A 21,745-nucleotide genomic window follows, 5' to 3' on the forward strand; every position below is an offset into this window, starting at 1 on the left:
TGTGTTCAACAAGGGATAAAAATACACACATGTTTAATAATGTGTTTCTTTTTACAGGTATGTTACAGCATAATATGTATGTTGAACTTTTGTGTTTGACAGACTGAAAAGCTTTTAAGTTACATTTAACTGAATCGACACTGGAAAGTCTTCCTTCGTAACAAAAATAATTTTAAAATGCTGGTTTCTCCTATTGTACAATATGACACAGTATGAAGATAAAGTTGGAATTCAAAAGGACAAATTGGGGCAGATATTCATTTATAGGAAGGAGAGTTAGGGACTGGTATAACTTGCCAAAGATGTTCAATAAATTTTCAATTTCTTTGCAATCATTTAAGAAAAGGCTAGGACTGGGTGACTGCTCTAAATGCAGACAGTAGTGATGGATTGATATGGCAATCACTAATTCTGAGGGTATGCTATCATTTCCAGGTGCCTTGTTCCTTTTTAGGTCTCTCAGAACTGTGTTGAATTCTGACCTCAAAATTGGGTCTCCCATTTCATCATCATCAACAGCCTCTTCCTGTTCAAGAGCGTTATCATCTACATCTTTCCCTTGATACAATTGTTGAATATGTTCCTGCCATTTTTCTACCTTATTTGCTTTCCTTATAATTTTGTATTTGAGCTCTTAATATTCATCCACCTAATTTTCCTTTCTCCAAAGGTTTCTGTGGTTTTTCCTGTATGTAGCATCTACCCCAACGAGCTAGAATAACATAGAGGGGCTGTATACCTGACATCAGCGCTCCCTGCTTGAAGCAAGTTGATAAGGGGCAGCCATGTTAACGGTTGTCAAAACAAAGCGAATTGGAGCGAGAGCATATGTTGAGGTGACAGGGAGATCGTGCATGCCAATTTAATTCCCTAAGTTTTAAGAAGTGAAAAGATACATTCTCGCTTTCAAGAATGCCAGCCGTAAGCTCAGCGTATGGTTGTACTAATCGGAGTAATAAAACCAAGGATATATCGTACTTTAAGTAAGTATTACTAAATTATAGCCGAGATTCCTTTTTGTAATTTCTGTTTGTAATTAAATCCATTTCATTGTTTACTTAGCGAAAGTACAGATAGCCACGGTAATTATTTGTCGAATTTTGTTTCAGATTTCGTTTAAAGAACAAGTAATTAACTGAACAATGCGTTGTGAGGGCGAAAAGAGGTAAATGGTATCCCACTCAATTCAGTTGCTTATGCGCTGTACATTTCCAGCCCTATTTAATTTTCATTCACATTTACAAATAAAGGAAATGGAACGCCCACCACCAAGAAAACGTAACCACAAAAAAAAAAAAAAAAACTTATTTCGTTCAAACGTACACCAAGTATGATAAATACAGCATTTTACTGCTATTTTTGAAATGTATACAGCCTTTATTGTAGATGTCTGTTGCCTTGGTTTTAAAAACTATGCCACACTTCATAATGAACAACTTTCAAGCTTACCTTTCAGCTAGTAATCCCAGTATGATATGGTAATGGCAAAAACATGATTTCCCCCCTATATTATAATAAATAATTACACTAAACGATTATTATGGTAAAGTATTCATGGGCCGCCTCTGTGGTGCACTGGTTAGCGTGAGCAGCTGCCACCCCTGGAAGCCCGGGTTCGATTCCCAGCTCCGCCACGAAATTTGAAAAGGGGCACGAGGGCTGGAACGGGATTCTATCAGCCTGGGGAGGTCAACTGAGTAGAAGTGGGTTCGACTCCCACCTCAGCCATCCTTGAAGTGATTTTCTGTGGTTTCCCACTTCTCCTCCAGGCAAATGCCGGGATGGTACCTAACTTAAGGCCACGGCCGCTTCCTTCTCCCCCCCACAAGGCCCCTGTTCAGCATAGCAGGTGCAGCCCTCCCTCACAGTTGTATCCCCCGACCCAATGTCTCACGCTCCAGAACACTGTCCTTTAGGTGGTAGAGGTGGGATCCGTCGCTGAGTCCGTGGGGAAAAACCAACCCGGGAGGGTAAACAGATTAAGAAAGGAACACAGTACTCATGAGGATGCAATAATTTTAAAAATATTAACGGAATGAGGTAAATGAAATATCGTATGGCTTTTAGTGCCGGGATATCCCAGGACGGGTTCGGCTCGCCAGGTGCAGGTCTTTCTATTTGACGCCTCTAGGCGACCTGCGCGTCGTGATGAGGATGAAATGATGATGAAGACAATACATACAACCAGTCCCCGGGCCATTAGAATTAACTAATTCTGAACCGAAGTCCAGTACGCTGACCGTTCAGCCAACGAGTTGGACACAGAATGAGGTTGTAACACATTATAGGTCCCTATGATTTTAAGGTTTCCTGTCATAAATATTTATGTCCATCGTTTTTATTCTAATTTACGCTTAACCACAACAGCCAAGCAGGGTAACGCTCTTGTTCTGATTTCGAGGCCTATTCGTATGTCACTGTGCGATGATTTCAAACTACCCTACAATCAACTGATCGTGATGTTGGCCTCGTGCCGCAATATGATGAAGTGGCGGTATTCGCTTTCATGCTTCAAGCTTTCGGCAACGGACTTTAATTCTCCCCCAGCGATTCTAAAATGCGCATTTTTTACACTTTTCGTCATTTAAAGGCCATGCCCCCTTGCTTGTGTGACAACAGGAAACATGGCGGACGTTCGTTCTATTAGGTTCACCCAGGCAGCGCTTCCGCCTCTCTATGTTATTCTAGCTCGTTGATCTACCCACAATAGTACAACCTTCAACATCCTTGCACTTCTCTTTCAGCCATTCTTCCTTAGCTGTCCTGCACCTGCTATGTAATTCATTCTTTAACAGCCTATATTATTTGCTGCCCGCATTTTTTTTTTTTTTTTTTTTTTTTTTTTTTTTTTTTTTTTTTTTTTTTTTTTTCAGGTAAAGTATCTCCTGAAGTATCTGTTGCTTCTCTCTTGATCTTACCTATCTTCCTAAGATTTCATCAGCAACCCTACTGATCTTATTCTTCATAACTGTCCATTGTTCATCTATTGTAGTTTCTTCAGCCCTTTCATTTAGTCCTTGTGCAACATATTCCTTGATACAGTCCCTCACACTCTTTTCTTTCAACTTATCTAGATCCCATCTTTTTGTAGTGTAGTCTCCACCCAGAGATCTGAATTTTACCTCTGGAATATTTTACCCAGGAGGAAGCCATCATCATTACATCATTCATTCACAACGAGAGCTGCATATCCTCAGGAGTTAGTTACAGCTGTAGTTTCCCGTTGCTTTCAGCCATGTAGCGGTATCAATACAGCAAAACCATATTAAATATTATTACAAGGCCATATCCATCAATAATTCACACTGCCACCCTTGATTTTCAAAAAGGCTGCTACCCACCTTTCAATGAACCATTCATTAGTCTGGTCTCTCGACAAATATCCATCCAAATGGTTGCACCTACTGCTCGGCTATGTGCTTCATTGGGATGTGCAAGCCTCCCCTCTGTGGCAAGATCACATGGTTCACAGGGAAGGCTATTGCCACAACTGTTTTAAAATGAGCCTAAAACTGTAATTTTACCAGACGAGTTGGTCGTGCGGTTAGGGACGCGCGGCTGTGAGCTTGTATCCAGGAGATAGTGGGTTCAAATCCCACTGTTGGCAGCCCTGAAGATGATTTTCCGTGGTTTCCCATTTTCACACCAGGCAAATGCTGGGGCTGTTCCTTAATTAAGGTCACGGCCGCTTTTTTCCAACTCCTAGGCCTTTCCTATCCTATCGTCACCATAAGACCTACCTGTGTCAGTGTGACGTAAAGCCACTGGCAAAAAAAAAAAAAAAACTAGTCATTTCTCCTAATTTAACTACTTGAAAAATGACCACTGGTTATTTAGCTTGTGGTAAAAGCTAAGCCGCGCACAGATTGAGAAAGATGGAACACAATGATTTATTTACAAAACAAAGGAAATATAAAAAATTGAAAGAAAAATTCAAAATAGAAATGGAGAGAGAGATACACTACCTGATGAGTTGGCTGTGCGGTTAGGGGCGCTGTGAGCTTGCACCCGGGAGATGGTGGGTTCAAACCCCACTGCCCGCAACCTTGAAGTTTTCTGTGGTTTCCCATTTTCACACCAGGCAAATGCTGGGGCTACACCTTAATTAAGGCCATGGCCGCCGCTCCCTTCGAACCACTCCTAGGCCATCGTTGCCGTAAGACTTATCTGTGTCAGTGCAACATAAAGCAAATTGTAAAGTAAAAAAATACACTATCTAATCAAAAGTATACGGGACTCCCCAGTATACTACTAAACAACAAATGATGCATGGTACTAGTATAAAAGGAGGCAGGGAGGTTTGTATTGCTCAGTATGACTACAAAACAGCAACATGTGATGCATGGTACTAGTATAAAAGGAGGCAGGGAGGTTTGTATTGCTCAGTATGACTACAAAACAGCAACATGTGTAGTTCAGGTGAGCTTATTAACTTTACAACATAGAGTAAACCTTGGTTGCCACATAAGCAGAAATTTGTAAGGGACATTTTTAACCTTACAAATGTACCCAAAACAACTGTCAGTGTAATTATGATATAATTGTAAAGTGGAAACATCAAGGTACAACCACAGCATAACCATGATCTGGTCAGCCATGTATACTGACATTCAGGACCAAGGAACCTCGTCGCTTGTCTATAGAAAGAATCGCCCTGAAATTTCAAAGTGCCACACAAAGTACAACCAGTCCCATGGTTGTGCATCACGAATTAAAAAGAATAGGGCTTCATGGCCGAGCAGCTGCCCATAAACCAAATATTGCCCCTATTAATAAAAGGCGTTGCCTGGTATGGTGTAAGGAGCAATGCTACTGGACTATGGAACAGTGGAAACAGGTAACATTGTGTGATGAATTATGTTACAAATTGTGGCAATCTAATGGGAGGATTTGGGAATGGAGAATGTCCCGAGAATGCTATCTACCCGAGTGTTTAGCAGCAACCTTGAAGTTTTGTGGATTATGATGTGGGGTTGTTTTCATGCCAGTGACTCGGCCGTCTTGTAGGACTGCATGTCACTGTAAACGCAGAAAGTCAACAACACATTTTGAATGCTTTCATACTGCTTACCATAGAAAATCAGTTTGGTGATGACCATTGTACCAACATGATAACGCTGAGTCATGAAGGTGGCTATGAAAGCTGTTGACAGTGCAAGTGAAATTTGCTCAGTGTAGCTGTATCTTGTGCTTCGTGAATAAATAAATAAATAAATAAATAAATAAATAAATAAATTGTTTCAGGATGATAATATTCTACAACTGGACTGGCCCACTCAGAATCCTGACATAAATTCAGTAGAACACTTGTGGATAGCATTAGAACAAGATCATCATTCCAGACCCCACCATCCAACATCAACACGTTTTATAGCTACGGCTCTTCAAGAAGAATGGGATGTCATTCCCATGGAAACATCACACCACCTGGTGGAACGTCCCCCCCAACAGAGTCGGGAATGTGATAAAAGCAAAAGGTGGACTATTTTACCAGCAAACTGTGTCTTCAGTTTGAGATAGGTGTTCAAGTACTTTTGATCAGATAGTGTATGTACAATACAGGAGGGGATTACTGAAGAAAAATATATGGTATGATAACAAATAGTTACTGATTGTAGTAATGTTCCTCTTCCTTCTGTCTGAAGTCTCTCTTAACCCATTAGACTCATTTGACATGACGTTTACGTGAGCATTGGCCAGGCCTTAAACTGAAATGACGAGACATTCACGCGCCGCGCCAAGTCGTATGTACTAGCTTATATTTTGATCACCCCTACAAGTGTTCCCCTTTTGCCAACTTCTATGAATATAACAGGAATGTGGCTTGTTTACAACTCTCCTAAGAACATACACCGTTGTTTATTGCCTAATTCTAGCCTCTGAAAGCACGAACATTTCATCAGGTGTCAGTCATTCTTCTATCCATGGTTCTGGGCATAGAATAAGCAGGTGACAGCAGTGCTCTTGCTGAGTTATCTGAAAGTGTTTTAGACTCGGGGGACAGTGCTGGTGATTATGATAACGTTGAAGGAGATATTTTAGTGAAAGTGACACTTCATCTGATATGAGTGACTGTGAAATTGTACCTAAAGCCCTGCGTGCAAAACAAAAACAGTGACTGGTGTAGGTTAGTAATAGAGATAACCACTCAATTTTTCATCACTTTGCAGGGTCTCCAGGGGTATCAGGAGAACTTGGAGATAAATATTTAGGTAATTCTGTATCGCAGTTGCCTGTATTCTTGGAGCTTATGGACCCATCATTTCCCACATTGTGCGGGAAAGAAATATTTTCGGTATGGAACAATTATCAGACCCACATGGAAAAAGGCGGTGGAAATTTGTTTGACACTAATGAGGATGAAATTAAGGCATACTTTAACCTCTGCATTCTGATGTCCTAGGTTCGTAAGCCTCGCATCCAATTATATTGGAGCAAAGACAAATGTATTTAGACTCCACTTTTTCAAGAGCAATGGGTAGTGTGAAGTGCCTCTAGATATACCTGAATATTTTGAGATTTACCACACAAAATCTTCATTCTAACAACATTGTTATTGAGTACAATTCTTTTGAATGCTTCACTGAAAACTCTGCGTGAAAATTCTAGTTTCTGTTCCATTTATGGCATTTATTTCAGAGTTCTGACTGGGTGACTTAAAATTTAAATCTGATTTCTAAGCAAGTGCGCAGGACCATTAAACTGGAAGTGATTGGGCTAATGACTGAAATAGATTGAATATTGGTAAACATGTCTTACTTTTTCTTAATTAACTATTCTTCACCTTGTCATTCTGTCATTTTATCTCAGTCTTTCCAAAATGTTTTTGCTTTCTTTTTCTTTTCTGATTTTAAGTCCTGTAACTCTAACAAAAATCACATTATATTTGACTTAATTTTAATGTTAACATTGATGCTTACACAGCCTATACTTGTAGACAAGATATGGGCTTTTGGGCTTATGCCGTGTCAAGAAAACGAACCGTATCACCAAGGTCCTCCGCAAGCACAATATAAGAAACAGTGTTTGGCACAGTCATTAAATTTGCTTATAGTTTAGGTAAAAGCAAGAACAAATTGTCCCAACTATTACACCCTGGGGTGTACAAAATTGCGGCAAGGTATACATTGGCCAAACATGCCGGTCCATTGGAACTCACATCAAGAAACACCAAAGAAATATCCTTGTCAACCAGCCAGACAAGTCGGCAATAGCTGAACACACCCTATCGTTGGGTCATGTCGTCCTGTTCCAAGATGTTCGAGCTCTTGCCCTCATTAAACTCTACAGGTCTAGGATTATACATGAAGCTGTGTAAATACGTAAAAATCCTAACAGTTTCAATGGGGACATTGGCTATTAATTAATACATGATTGCCAGCCATTAAGGATTTATGTAGGTAATTCTCTTCCCTGTTCTTTCTATATTGTTATTTCGTTTTGGTGTTTTCCAAATTCGTATGTTAATTGGTTAATTCCAAGCTATGTGTTACGTGTTAATGTCATGCTTTCATTATGTGTGTACAACGGTTATGCCCCCCTCCCATCCTCTCACACCGTCTCGTATCATTATCATCATCCTCTGGTTTTCTTCGCATACTTTCTTTTCATTCTTCAGCTCTATTCTGTAGTTCATTTCAATATTTAAAAGTTCAGTGGAAATTTGAAGATGATTTCCCATTCAATGTCATTTTTTTTCCTTTTTCTCTTAGCTACCATTGAACTGCTTAGCAAGATCCAGACGGCAATGGTCCCTTCAGAAATAAAAGAAGGAGAGGGCACTGAGGCAGAAGAGAACTATTCTGAAATATGGAAACCTGCCAACTATGAAGATGATGATTTCTGGTTTCTTAGAACAGGTATGTTAAACATTCTCTTAATGTACATTTCTGAACATTTATCACCCTAATATAGACCCAACAAGACATCTGTATTCCAAGTTCCATATTTAGTTTTAAGAAGTGTCATAATTCTTTGCCCTGATTTGGTTTGTCTAAGGGAAATTTTATTTGTATATTAAATTCTGGTCATTAAAAGGGCTGAACAGCAATACTTCTGTTTGTAGTGCTTTAAATTTTGTTGCTAAATACAAGCGTCCATAGATCACATTGTATAGAGGTGGAAACATGAAGAGGAACACACTATGGGAATAACATGACGACAGGTCAGTGTAGGAAGAGGGAGCATAGAAAGAAGAGACAAGGTCAATCACGAAATCACAAAAGAACATCATCTACATCTTCATACACTTGTATGATAGGAATCATTCGTGGGATGTTCCATCATTCAACTATATAAAACTGTATAATGTGCATCATTTATACCTTTACTAAATGAAAGCTAGTTTTGATTCTCTTGGAATCATCATTAGTTCAAACAAATACATAAATCAGAAAAGGTATCAGGATTAACACATATTTTACATAGTATATGCCTTAAAAATACACTTAAAGTGAGTTGTATGTCTTAAAAATACATTGAATTTTAAATGTCTTTCTTAGAGTCTGTCACAGTAACTGAGAATGTACACACAATTTTTAATAGTTTTAAAATATTATGTAAAAACTTGGGGTTGAGGATCTTATAAAGTTCCTGTCATGCTGTGGATGTAACCATAGATATAAAAACATATGTTAAAAATGTGAGCACTTGACTTGCTTCATTTATTCGTAGTCAAACCGTCAAATAGGCTAAAAATCATGTGTCAAAATTGGCACTTTAAATGTGGTGAAAATCTTATAAGAGTGCTGATGTTAAAGCAGTCAGAGGTTGTAGAATTGGAATGTGTCCAGCTGTTACTTATTTATGAATTATGTACAAGGTTGCTGGGGATTTAGGGGAATATCCTTCATTGCTTGTAGTGGCTGTTACAATTTGAAAGCGATGCTGTTGATGTTGATGTTAAAAGTTATATGATGGTACAACCTTGGTTATATGGAACAATATAGTCTCAAAAAGGTGGATGTTCTCTTACTCCTCCTGATGATGATGATGATGATGATGATGATGATGATGATGATTCCATGTAAATCGAAACTAGTCTTCACTTATTAAAGGTATAAATTATACAAATTATATAAAGTGTTGAATGTTGGAACGTCCCTCAACTGATGTCAAACGTCAACCCTGAAATGAAAGTTATAAATTATTATCTTCATACACTGTCATCTTCAAATAGATTGGCTCTCTCCTCATCAATCCCAGTTCATCATCCATCTCTTCTAAGCCCCCGATGAGCTTATTTCTGCTTCCCAGCTTCATCCGTATGGCAGGCATCAATACTTATTGAGAGACCATCTGGACAATTCTTCTGTACTGATGCAGGAAGTGTGAGACAAGAAGAAAGCCAGATAAATACAGCAGAATAAGATAAAGATGAATACAGGTGGTAAAAGATTAGGACACAGGACAAGGAGAAAGGATCTCAGTGGGATAATATAAGAATTGGAAAGAAACAACCAAGTATCAAATCCAGTCATACAGAGGAACATGAAAAAGACACACAATAAGAACAACACTATGACAGATCAGAGTAGGAAGAGGGAGCATAGAAAGAGGAGATGAGGATCGACATGAAAACGCAACAGGTCAAGGACAGTATTCACATCTTCATATTCTATCTTCAAATAGAAGAACGGTCTCCCCCAAGGCAGCATGCTGTACAACATCTACACAAATGATCAACCAATTCCACCAAGCACCAGGCTCTTAATCTATGTTGATGACTCAGCAGTAGCTGCTGAGAGATCATCCTTTGAAGAAGTAGAAGGAAAGCTGACTCTAGGTGTCACACTAGACCGTGCTCTAACTTACAGGCAGCAATGTCTGAACACAAAACAGAAGGTCATTGCTCGCAATGGTATTCTTAAGAAGCTGATTGGCAGAACCTGTGGACCCAGAGACTTCTGCACTTGCGCTGTGTGTGTCAGCCGCTGAGTATGCCGCTCCTGTGTAGAGTGCTTCAGTACATGCCAAGCAGGTTGCAGTCAACAATATTGCGAGGTTAATCGCGGGATGCCCAAAACTACGCCAGTGCAGAAACTGTACCAGATTGTTGGAATAGTCCCACCCAACATCCGGAGGACCACTGCTGCAGATGCTGAGAGGACAAAACAGGAGAATGACCATTGACTCCCACTCCATGATCAAGCTGCGAGGTCTCACCTCAGATCCTGCAAGAGCTTCCTTGCTAGGACTCTGCCGCTGGAGGGAACACCAGAGACAACTAGTCTTAACAGATGGAGGAGCTCATAGCCCATAGACATGTCACCAAAGGAAGAACTAGCTCATGGCGCCGATCTACCTTGCCCTGTATGGAGGTCCCTTGGGTGTCCCTCGACGACAGACCAATCTGAAGAAATAGGGGATCCTTCCAGCAAATACAGACACCTCGTGTGAATGTGGTGCTGAATAAGACCCAAGCCACCTACTTATCTCTCCCCTCGTGGACAACCCATGCACATCACAAAATGTGTTTAGACTAAACAACAATGCCATCGCTGCTGCAGTTTTTTGGAAATGCTGACCGGACACGGAAATGAATTAATAAATGATCTTCAAATATGCAGGGTGTCCCAGGTGGAATGATCAATATTCATGGATATGACAGGAACGATCATTTGAAGCAAAAAATTTCACATGGACATATGCCCTATTCTGAATGGTTCCTAGATAGAACACGTTTAATGTACATTTGTTGTTTTTGAGCTAATGGTGCGCACGTATGTGTCTTACCCACCCAACCCTCTTTGATGTTTTATTCTAGCTCAACCTACCTCGTTGCTTTAAACCTCTTTGCTCGGGATGTCTTTCTCCCATTAAACTAGCCCATGAACACGCAGTTGTCCATGATACGTTGTGAGTGAAGTAGTCCGAAGGATTAAGAGTGTATCAGAGAGAAGCATCGGTTAACTACATTTGTACTTGTGCTGGTTAAAATGCTACACATCTACACTAATGAAGAATATGCAGATATGGTGTATGTTTAAGGCTTTTGCGATGGTAGTGCTCCTGCTGCTTTTGAGCAATATCGTCGCTGCATTCCAACACGTCAAATTTCTGATCGTAGAGTGTTTACCAGTGTTTTCATCACTTTGCTTGAAGCAGGTATTCTTCCATGTTCCCATTTTTTATTCTCAATGTGTAGTTTAACAACTTGTGCAGGAACAGCAACACATTGTTGAAATTTTGCAGCATAGTCCTACTATACTCTATCTCAAATAACCTGGGAGTTAAAGTAAACACAAAAAACACTTGGTAAATGCAGTAGTACGGTCTGTCTTTTGGTAAGGCGTTAAAAATACTTTACATGTGTTAAGTGATGTTATTTCTGCATAAAAGTTATGCACATCATCTAAATCAGTTTATCTTCACAATTCACCTTTAAAAAGCTGTTTAATTTCAATTTATAATTGAAACTCATGCATGAGAGGGGCAATGTGTCAACAGTAGAACCGCCATTGCAGTATTCGGTATAAGCTCATTTAGCTAACATACAACCTGTGTGGTTTCTGTTTACTGCTGTGTTCCAAGTATTATTGGCCCACTAGTGACCTTGCATATTATTATGAGGTGTTTTTTTTCGTGCTAATATTTAGTAATATATCATTATTAAGTTGGTAGTCAGTCTTAGTTGTTTAGGCTTTGGTTAACTGTTTTAATTTATGTTTACATAACCTTTGTTAAAGTTTTGTGTGGAGTGAAGATGGGTGAGTGCAGCCCTTCTCACGTAAAGCATAAGAAGGGAAAAGCATTGAGAAGTGGAGAAAACGGTGTGTTCTCAATGTTTTAAGTTTAGTGACGCAAATCCTGGTAGTACTCTCGAAAATGCGACAAGGTTAGTAGCTGCTATTTCTTAATGTTATCCCACAGCATATTAAGGACTTGTGTGGCGTGTACTGAATAGTTCAGGGCCATGTGACTAGGAACAACAAAACTTTCACCCTTGCTGAAGTAAGAAAACCGCTGCTGGAAAGGCGATGTGTGGGGAAATGTGTGTAAAATATGCCATCAAGACAGAAGAAAAACAAATGTGGGATATAGACCAGTTAGTAGACAACGCCATTGAACAGATATTGATAAATGTAAACAACTCCGACAGTGGTGACGACGATATGGAGGGACTTGAGTAACCTGTCTTTCTTCCACAGGCGACATTGCTGAGTACATTAACCTTCAGAATTGTATTGAATATCATCTTGATTCATTCTGGGGTTGGGTAAGACACATATGTGCACGCCACTAGCCCCAAAACAAATGTACATTGCATGTGTTCTATCTCGGAAACCATTCGGAATGGGGCATGTGACCATTCGAAGCAGTGATTGTTCCTGTCATATCCCTGAATATTGACCATTCCTCCTGGGACACCCTGTATAATTTCCCTCCCCATCAATCCCAATTCATCATCCATCTCTTCTCAGCCCCCAACAAGCTCATTTCTACTTCCCGCCTACATCAGGAGAGTTGATTACAATGCATATTAAGGGGCCTTCTTGGCAGTTCTTCAGTAATGACGCAGGAAGTGCAGCATAAGAAAAAAGCTTAGATAAATTAGTGTTAATGCCACCCTCCTGACGAAACTGGAAAGCAGAAACAAGCTTGTCAAGGGCTGAGAAGTAACGGATGATGATTAAGGACGGGGATTGATGAGAAGAGAGAGCTTGTCTATTGGAAGATGGCAGTGTATGAATATATGGAGATTGTCATTGTCCTTTTGTGTTTTCGTGTTTGTTTTTTTTGTCTCCTCTTTCTATGCTCCCTCTTCCTACAGTGATTTCTCAGTGTTTATTGTTCCTATTGTGTGTTCTTTTTCATGTTTTTACCTCTGTATGATTTCATCCATAGATTATATAACTTGGAGTAACTGTCTGTTATTGATTTCCAATAAGATCCCTCCTAGGACAGAGGTAGAGAATTGGCCTCCAGATCCCAAATTACGGGTTCAAACCCAGCAGAGGAAGTCTTATTTTTGAAGGATGGAAGAAGTCCAGTCGGTGCTCCATGTTGTACAATGTCGGCATGTAGATTATGTCTGGTGACACACTTGGTGTTTATACCCAACAAAATGAATTAAAACTCAGCCATCAATCATCAACACATTTTTCTCACATCTGGTAAAGTAGAACGTCAAAATTGATATGCAGTCTGGCTAGACGGCATCAAATCAAAATACCTGCATACAGTAGCTCAGGCCATATGATAATTTATTACTGTTGTTGGTGTTTGTGTCATCAGTCCATAGATTTGGTTTGATGCAGCCCTCCATGACACCCTATACTGTGCTAATTTTTTCATTTCTACATTACCACTACATCCTTCATCTGCTCTAATCTGCTTTTCATATTTGTACTTTGGTCTACCTCTACCATTCTTGACACCTACTCTTCCCTCAAAAACCAAGAATAAGTCCTGGGTGTCTTAAGATATGTCTGGTCATTCTCTCTCCTCTGTCAAATTTAGCCAAATACTCCTGTTTTCTCTGTCATCTTTCATATCATGCCATGTGTCAGTCATTAATCATTGCCCCAGAGGAGTGTGCAAGAGGCTTCGACAGCTGGCATAATTCATATCCTTGCCGCTAGATGGGGGCTTCATTCATTCCATTCCTGACCAGGCCGAATGACTGGAAACAGGCCATGGATTATTATGAAGGGATTCTGAATCAAATTGGTGTGAGGATAACTGTTTGTTTGTCCAACCCTTGTCAGTTTCTCGATGGGGTTGGGTTTGAGGTGAGATGAATCTGTCATGGCGGGTTTTTATGACTAGATTCCCTTCCTGACGTCAACCTCATCAGAGGAGTTAATGAGATGAAATGAATGATGTGATATATGATGTAGGAAGGGAGGGGGTGAAACCTGGTGCTGGCACATAGCCTACTCCTCTCAAATAGTACCAAGGGGTCTGCTCAAGGCTTAACATCTCCATCTGATGGACGAATCACCTCCAGTAGCGTCATATGCCCTCACCCCATATGAGCACTGCGAAGAGGTTTGGAATTTAATCCTGCCTTTTGGCACGCAAGCTGGTGATTAGGAATTGTATACCACCACCTTCTCTATCCTGTCGGCCAACATTGTGATAGTAAAAGTTTTTTCGACCAACAGGATTCGAACCGGCTAACTACGGTGTCAGACCATTTAGACTTAAACGCCTTAATGATCATGGCCACCGGGTGGGCTGAGAATATATAATTCACCGGGAAAGGCCTTAATGCTGGGGAAGACTGATGGTAAAAGGAGAAGAGGGCAGCAATGGATGAGATAGATTGATGGCATCAAAGAAGTCATGGATCTCAATCTGAAAAGTCTTTGAAAATAGTACAGGACAGAATTAAATAGCTCACTTTGGTCTGTAGGGTCACAGTCAAAATCAACTAAACGACTAACACACAGTAACACTATACTCTAGTAGAACAGCTTGTTGGTTTAATATGCAGTCGTCAAGGTTAAATAATATTAAGGTATCCATAGAAGTAACACACATTGGCCTCGCATGATCATTGCGACAGATTGACATTTGCTACTTGTTTGTAGATGATTTTCCAAACAGTACAACTGCATGGTACTGCATTGAATATCAGCCAGTTTGACTTGATATATCTGAGAATTAGCAGCACAAAATTGACAGACCGAGCAAGTTGGCCATGCATTTTGAGTTGCATAGCTGTGAGCTTGCATTTGGGCGATGGTGAGTTCGAATCCCACTGTCAGCAGCCTTGAAGTTGGTATTCTGTAGTTTCCCATTTGCACACCAGACAAATGAGAATACATAATTCACAGGAAAAGACCTTAATAAATGGTGGAGAAGACTGATGGTAAAAGGATAAGAGGGTGGCAATTGATGAGATGGATTGATGGAATCAAATAAGTCATGGATGTCAACCTGGAAAGTCTTTGAAAATAGTACGGCACAGAATTAAACCGATGCTCTGTTCCTTCCTAATCCTAGACCTTTCCTATTCCATCATTGACATAAGACCTCTCTGTGTTGGTGCAACATAAAGCAAGTAGAAAAGAATAAGAAAGTCATGGAAAATGGAACATAGCATGTGTTTGGGATGTATGCTAGAAGGGGCGTGGAAGTATGTCATTGGCGTTGAATACAAAGAACTTTGCTGTGGCTATTATAAATATTTGCCTACACCTCTCTAAAGAACCAGAGAAATTGGGAAATGCCTTTTGGTCCCAGTTTCAATGACGGTGAAATCCTGACATTCACCTCCCCGTGATAGAGAGGGGGGCAGTGGCTGTATATATAGATTATGTACAGGCGGCTAACGAATGAAGGGACCGAGTATCTCCCGATATAAGGAGACCACCCTCTATCAAGTGCCAACGGCCTCCTAGGAGGGTGGATGAGCGGATAGAAGGAAGGGCACTCTTTTTCCCTTGGAGTGAGAAATTGCTCCTAAAGGCGGAAGAGCCACTAGATGGCCAACGGCATACGATGGAGAAGGCAACGGGAAACCACTCCATTAAAGACCCACTCCACAAATTCATCATTCATCAATCCATATTTCATTAATCATCCTTCCAGATCACATCTGGAATGGTAAACCCTGGCTATGGTCAGAAACATTGATCATTGATCAGATAATCAGCCAAATATGATTAGTCTTCTCACGAATAAATCCACCGGTTTGGACATACAAAATCAGCAGGTCCAAACAAAGACACCACTCGGATACGGTGGGGTGTCACGTAGAAGATCAAGGCGAGTCGGAGCGCCTGGAAGCCCAACAGATGACATGCAGACACATCAGGTTAAGAAAAGACTAAAATTCAATAAACCAGGACAGTTTTCATTTTTTGCAACATTAAATATCAATTCAATTATGAAAGTTGGTAAGTTAAAACATTTAACAGATGTATTGGACCAGCATAAGATAGTAATAACAGCTCTTCAAGAATTGCGCAATATAGATCAGGACCCATTAAAATCAGGAGGATATCGCCTTTACAAAGGTCCTCCAGGGAAAAGAGTGATGAAGAATGTTCCTCAATTTGGAGTAGGATTCTTGGTCCATAACAGCATATTACAGTAGAATTCCGCTGTAACGAACACTAGTATAACGAAATTTTCAGAATAACGAATATTTTTTTTGGTCCCTTCCTTTTTCCCTATTTGTTGTATGTTAAAATATTTCATTTTAACGAATTTCGTAGTTTCAGTTTAACGAATTAAAATTGAGCTCTTTTCATTACCAGTTTGACATTATTTTCTCAAATTAAAACCAAAATTCATCCTGTTTTATCACCAACATTTTTCTTGTTACATTATTTCGTTATTCAGACGATATGATCGCCATTTTCCATACATGCACCGTACGCGATCGAGAAGGCGTATTTTGTGTAACCAATACGCTTCGCCCAGTTCTCACATATGGTATGGAACTTATTTGGGAAAGACTAACGGTGTCCGACCTTCGAACTATTGAAAATGTAAAGGCCCGATTTCGGAAACGAATACTGGGCATCTCCATGATGTCACCATCACGACTTGCGTATGAATTATCCAAAGAAACTTTTTTACGGGAAGATTTGAAAATAAGAATGCAGCTTTCACATACGCAGCGAGTAGTAGTTCTCCAAGAGAGAAAGATAAAACAAGCAGAAATCAGCCTGGATTTTTATTCAGCTGATGCTATGATTGACCGCAGATGGACCGGTCCAAATAATGACGTGAGAAGTGCTTTGAATAGGCTGGCGGTACACGAGTTTCACCATAGTCTATGCCGGCGATCAGACTTTCATGAACCGTCCCTACATTGTGTGATAAACACTGCGATCGCTATCATTTCAGCAAGTGCAACAAGAGAACAAAATCTTCACTAGAATATGCTAAAGATTAATGTATTTTTTCTTTTAATGCACATTTGTACGCTATTAAATAAATAAATATGCTTCGCCCGTCATCCAATGTAAGACGTCACTCTATTAGCTGAGTAGGAGCGCCAAGTTTGCAATCCACCAATGAACGCTACGCTTTGCACAACCAATAGGCTTGGCCCATCAACCAATGTAAGACGTTACACTATTGGCTGAGTAGGATCGCGATGTTTGTAATCCACCAATGAACGCGACGGATGTATTGCATGTTTCTTCTTCGTATTTAATTCGCAAAGCTTATTCAAAGCACTTCTCACATTCTCTTTGAATTCTCATGTCATTATTTGGACCGGTCCAGCTGCGGTCAGTCAGATGAATAAAAATCCAGGCTGATTTCTGCTTGTTTTCTCTTTCCCTCTTGGAGAACTACTTCTTCTTACTGTTAAGGTTATATCATTAAACTTGCAAAGTTCCTGTGCATTTTGTTAAATAAATAAGTACGGTACCGTACATATCATCGCAAATGGATAAGCAGAAGCGACAGCAGTTTTCGTTGAGTGAAAAACGTAAAATACTTGCGGAAGTAGAGAAAGGCGGAAAGAAAGGAGATGTAGCGAAGAAGTATGGCATTAGCCCGTCAACACTTTCTACGTTTTTAAAACAGAAAAGTGAGATAGAGGAAAACATTGATGCTGCTGCCCTAGGTCCACAGCGTAAGAAGATTAGGACAGCCGACTACAAGGAGGTGGACCAAGCCGTCTATACGTGGTTTGTGGAAATGCGGAGTAAAAACATTCCAATAAATGGCCCATTGTTATGTGAGCGTGCGCGATCTTTCGCACGTTCGCTTGGGTCACCTGAGTTTATGGGTAGTGCTGGTTGGCTTCATAGGTTCCGGGAGAGATATCCCACAAAATTATAAATGGTGAAGCTAACGATGCCCCGAAGGAAGTTGCGTCTTCATGGCGGCTGGAGACTAAAGGATGCCTTGAAAGAATATTTGCCGGCAGACATTTATAATGCAGACGAAACTGCTATATTTTATAAACTAATCCCGAACAAAACCCTTGATTTTAAGGGAAATAAGTGTTTTGGGGGCAAACGTTCAAAAGAACGTATCACGGCTCTTTTGTGCACCAGTTCCACAGGGACGGACAAACTGAAGCCTCTCATAATTGGGAAATTTGGGAAGCCAAGGTGCTTCAAGGGGGTGCAACATCTGCCCTGTGAATACAGGCACAATTCTAAGGCATGGATGACATCTGTGCTATTCAAAGAGTGGTTGTTGGACTTGGAACGTCGGATGAAGGCCGAAAAGAGGAGAATTCTTCTATTATTGGACAATTGCTCTTCTCATAATTGTGTGCCTCGCCATTTGGAGCATGTAAAAGTTTTATTTTTGCCTCCAAATACAACTTCAATTCTGCAGCCGCTGGATCAGGGTATAATTCATGCAGTAAAGCGGCATTACCGAGCTCGTGTAGTCCGTCGAATGCTGTGCAACGTTGCCACGAATAGAGCCATTAACATCAATATATTGGAAGCAATGCAGATGTTTAATGCTGCATGGAAATCCCTGAATGCAGACATCATCACAAACTGCTTTAGAAAAGCTGGAGTGGTTTTTACAGAAGACGTCGCAGAAAGTGAAGTGTTGGATGATGTGGAAACCGAGGAGAATTGGAAGCGCTTGTGTACAACATTGGATGTGCCATCTACAGTAAGTCTTACCGACTACATCAATGTAGATAGTGACGTAATAGTCCACAAAGAAATCACAAATGAGGAAATTGTGGAGGACATTATGAATGATAGGGATCCATGCGATGAGGAGGAAGAGTAAGACAACCCCCAAAATGATTGTGATCGACAGAGCTTGACTCTTCAGCAGGCAACAAACATGGCACGTAGACTTCAAGATTTTCTCGTGTCACGAAGTGATGTGCCAGAATCTGTTTTAAATTCATGTGCAGTGGTTGGTGACTATTTGGAATGAGCTTTTGTGTCTGGATTTGTTCAGAAGAAAATCACAGACTTTTTCAAAAAATGATGTTCTGGAACAGTGTGTGTAGACTTGCTGGGACAATGTAAAAATAGATTTTCTGAAAACATCTGTCAGTACTGTAACTCTTATTATTATAATGGTATTTTGAAGTTATATAGATCCTGCAGCTGATATAACAGGGCAGATGACCTCGTAGTTCCGCCCCTAAAAACAACCATAACTAATGGATATAATACTAGGTGAGTTCTTACGAATTGACTTATTTCAGTATAACAAAATTTCAGTATAACAAATTAATTTCAGAGGTCCCCAAAATTTTGTTATACTGGTATTTTACTGTAGATTCAATTGAAGCTTTTTCTTCGACCTCCCAAAGAATGGCACTCCTAACAGTTAAAGTAGAGAATAAAACATACACATTGATAAATGTCCATGCCCCAACGAATGACAAAAATAACAAAGAAAAGGAAGAAACAGAAAAATTTTGGGAAGAATTGGACCAGTTGATATCAGGTATCTCTGATACACATATTAAAATTTTACTTGGTGACTTTAATGCTAAAATAGGAAAAGAAAAACAATTTCATACAGTAGTGGGTAAATGGCCAGCGCATAAATTTACAAATAAAAATTGTCAAATATTAATTGATCTTTGTATAGATCATGGATTAATTTTGGAATCTACAAAGTTTAAAAGAAGACCACACAAACTAAATGACTTGCAAATGCCCTAATATTAAATTGGGGGAGTTCCAGATTGACCATGTGGCCATGTACAAGAATTATCACAAAGAAATTTATCATGTGAAAGTACTCCGTGGGGTAGACATAGATTCAGATCACTATATTTCCAAGATTAAAATAAAATTAACGCCAAAAAAGAACAAAATATCCAAATCCAATAGGGGGAAGAAGTATGACCCTAGTTATTTAATTAACAATAAACTGTATTTTGAAAGGTCTAAACCTCCTCTAAGCGACAATTTGGGGACGGTCATTGAAAAATTAAAAACCATAGCTGAAGAAATTGCTCCTGTTAAAAAATGAAAGAAACATACTTGGTGGAATGTGGAGTGTGACACAGCGATTCAAAACGGGCACAAAGCATGGTTGAATGATCAACAAAAGAGAACAGAAAAGTCCCGTAAAGAACTAAATAATGCTAGAAAACAAACAGCCAAAGAAATCAGAAGGGTTAAGAGAAATTATCACAAAGAATCATTAAACGCCATAGATGAAGCATTCATACAACATAAGATGAGGGATTTTTATAAAACGTTCCGACAATACCAATCAAACTATATTCCACCAACACTTATGATGAGAAATACAAATGAAAAATTGGCACATAGTAACCAAGAGAATGCAGAAATTTTAGCTCAATACTTTCAAGAATTACTTAATAGCGAAGAACCAACACAATACCTAGAGTATGACCTTCATTCAAAAAATAAAACATCATTAGAAAAGGTTATACCACCAGATTACAATGAAGTGTTGAAAGCCATCGATTCACTTAAAAATTACAAAGCTTCAGGGGAGAATCAACTAACTGCAGAAATATGGAAGAATGCTAATACACAAACCATTCAGAATTTACACAAGTACCTCATAGATATTTGGAATACTGAAAAAATGCCTGAAGAGTGGAATATGGCGATAATACACTCTTTACATATAAAAGGTGATAGATCAGATCCCAACAATTATCAGGGGATATCATTGCTGGATATCACTTACAAATTTTTTTCAAAGTTATTATACATGAGAATTCAAGAACAACTTGACTGTGAACTTGGAGAATACCAAGGAAGCTTTTGTCCAGGGAGAAGTTGTCTAGATCAAATTATCAGTTTAAAGTGGATTATGAAGCATTATAGGGTTAGAAACAAAAAGTTAGTTATCACTTTTGTTGATTTTAAAAAGGTGTATGATAGTATCCGTCGTGAGTCATTATTGAATATCCTAAAAGAATTCGGTTTACATCCAAAACTTATTCGCCTTATTGGAATTACCCTTAAGAACACTAAATCTAAAGTCAGATTTAGAAATGAACTCTCAAAGCCATTTGACATTAATACTGGACTTCGGCAGGGAGATGGACTCTCACCATAATTGTTTAATTGTGAATTGGAAGAAATCATGCGGGAATGGAATAAGATGTGTCAACCTAACATCAAGATTGGCAGAAAAATAAGACTCAGTTGTTTAGCATTCGCTGATGATCTTGCACTACTTGCTAATGATATGGAAGAAGCTAAATTGCAAATAGAAGAACTTGATAACATAACAAGAAAAGTTGATTGCAAATTTCATATGAAAAAACAGAAATAATGCCAACCTTCCCTGTTACAGCACCAACCATTACCTTAGCCAATACCAAACAAATTAAAATTGTGAATAAGTTTAAATATCTTGGTGAAATTATAACTTGGAACTCCAATGAAAAATCATCAATAGAAAGCAGAACATTTAAGTTTTTAAAAAAGCACAACGAATTACATGGCCAACGTAAAAGAAAAAATCTCTTTCAATAAATGCTAAACTTCAACATTACTGTTCCGTCATTAAACCTGAAGCGACTTAAGCTTATGCTTGTGAAACACTATTTAAATTGAACACCAAAGCAACAACTGATACACTGCAAAAGGTTGACAGAAGGATACTCAGAACAATCATTAATAAAAAATATCAGGTAGATGGACAATGGAGATTATTGCATAATGCAGTGGTTTATAGGGAAAGTGAATCTATAATAAATACGATGAGAAAAAAAAGAATTGCCTTTTTCTGTCATCTTTCTAGATTAAATGATAATAGGATAATAAAACAACTATTTCATTACCTTTGGAAAAGTAAAACAAAATATAATTGGTTTAAAGAAGTTCAGAATGATTTAGAAGAGCTG

General features: G+C 39.3%; 1 protein-coding gene across 1 annotated transcript in view; it reads left to right on the forward strand.

Moving 5' to 3' along the window:
- Positions 1-21,745, forward strand: part of LOC136884060 (intermembrane lipid transfer protein Vps13) — an 816,621-nt gene that overhangs the window by 443,286 nt on the left and 351,590 nt on the right. The window contains exon 30 of the mRNA XM_067156088.2: positions 7,713-7,859. Within this exon, the coding sequence (XP_067012189.2) occupies positions 7,713-7,859 (147 nt within the window). The remainder of the gene's footprint in view (positions 1-7,712; positions 7,860-21,745) is intronic.

The sequence above is a fragment of the Anabrus simplex genome, chromosome 1, assembly GCF_040414725.1.
Source record: "Anabrus simplex isolate iqAnaSimp1 chromosome 1, ASM4041472v1, whole genome shotgun sequence".
NCBI lineage: Eukaryota > Metazoa > Arthropoda > Insecta > Orthoptera > Tettigoniidae > Anabrus > Anabrus simplex.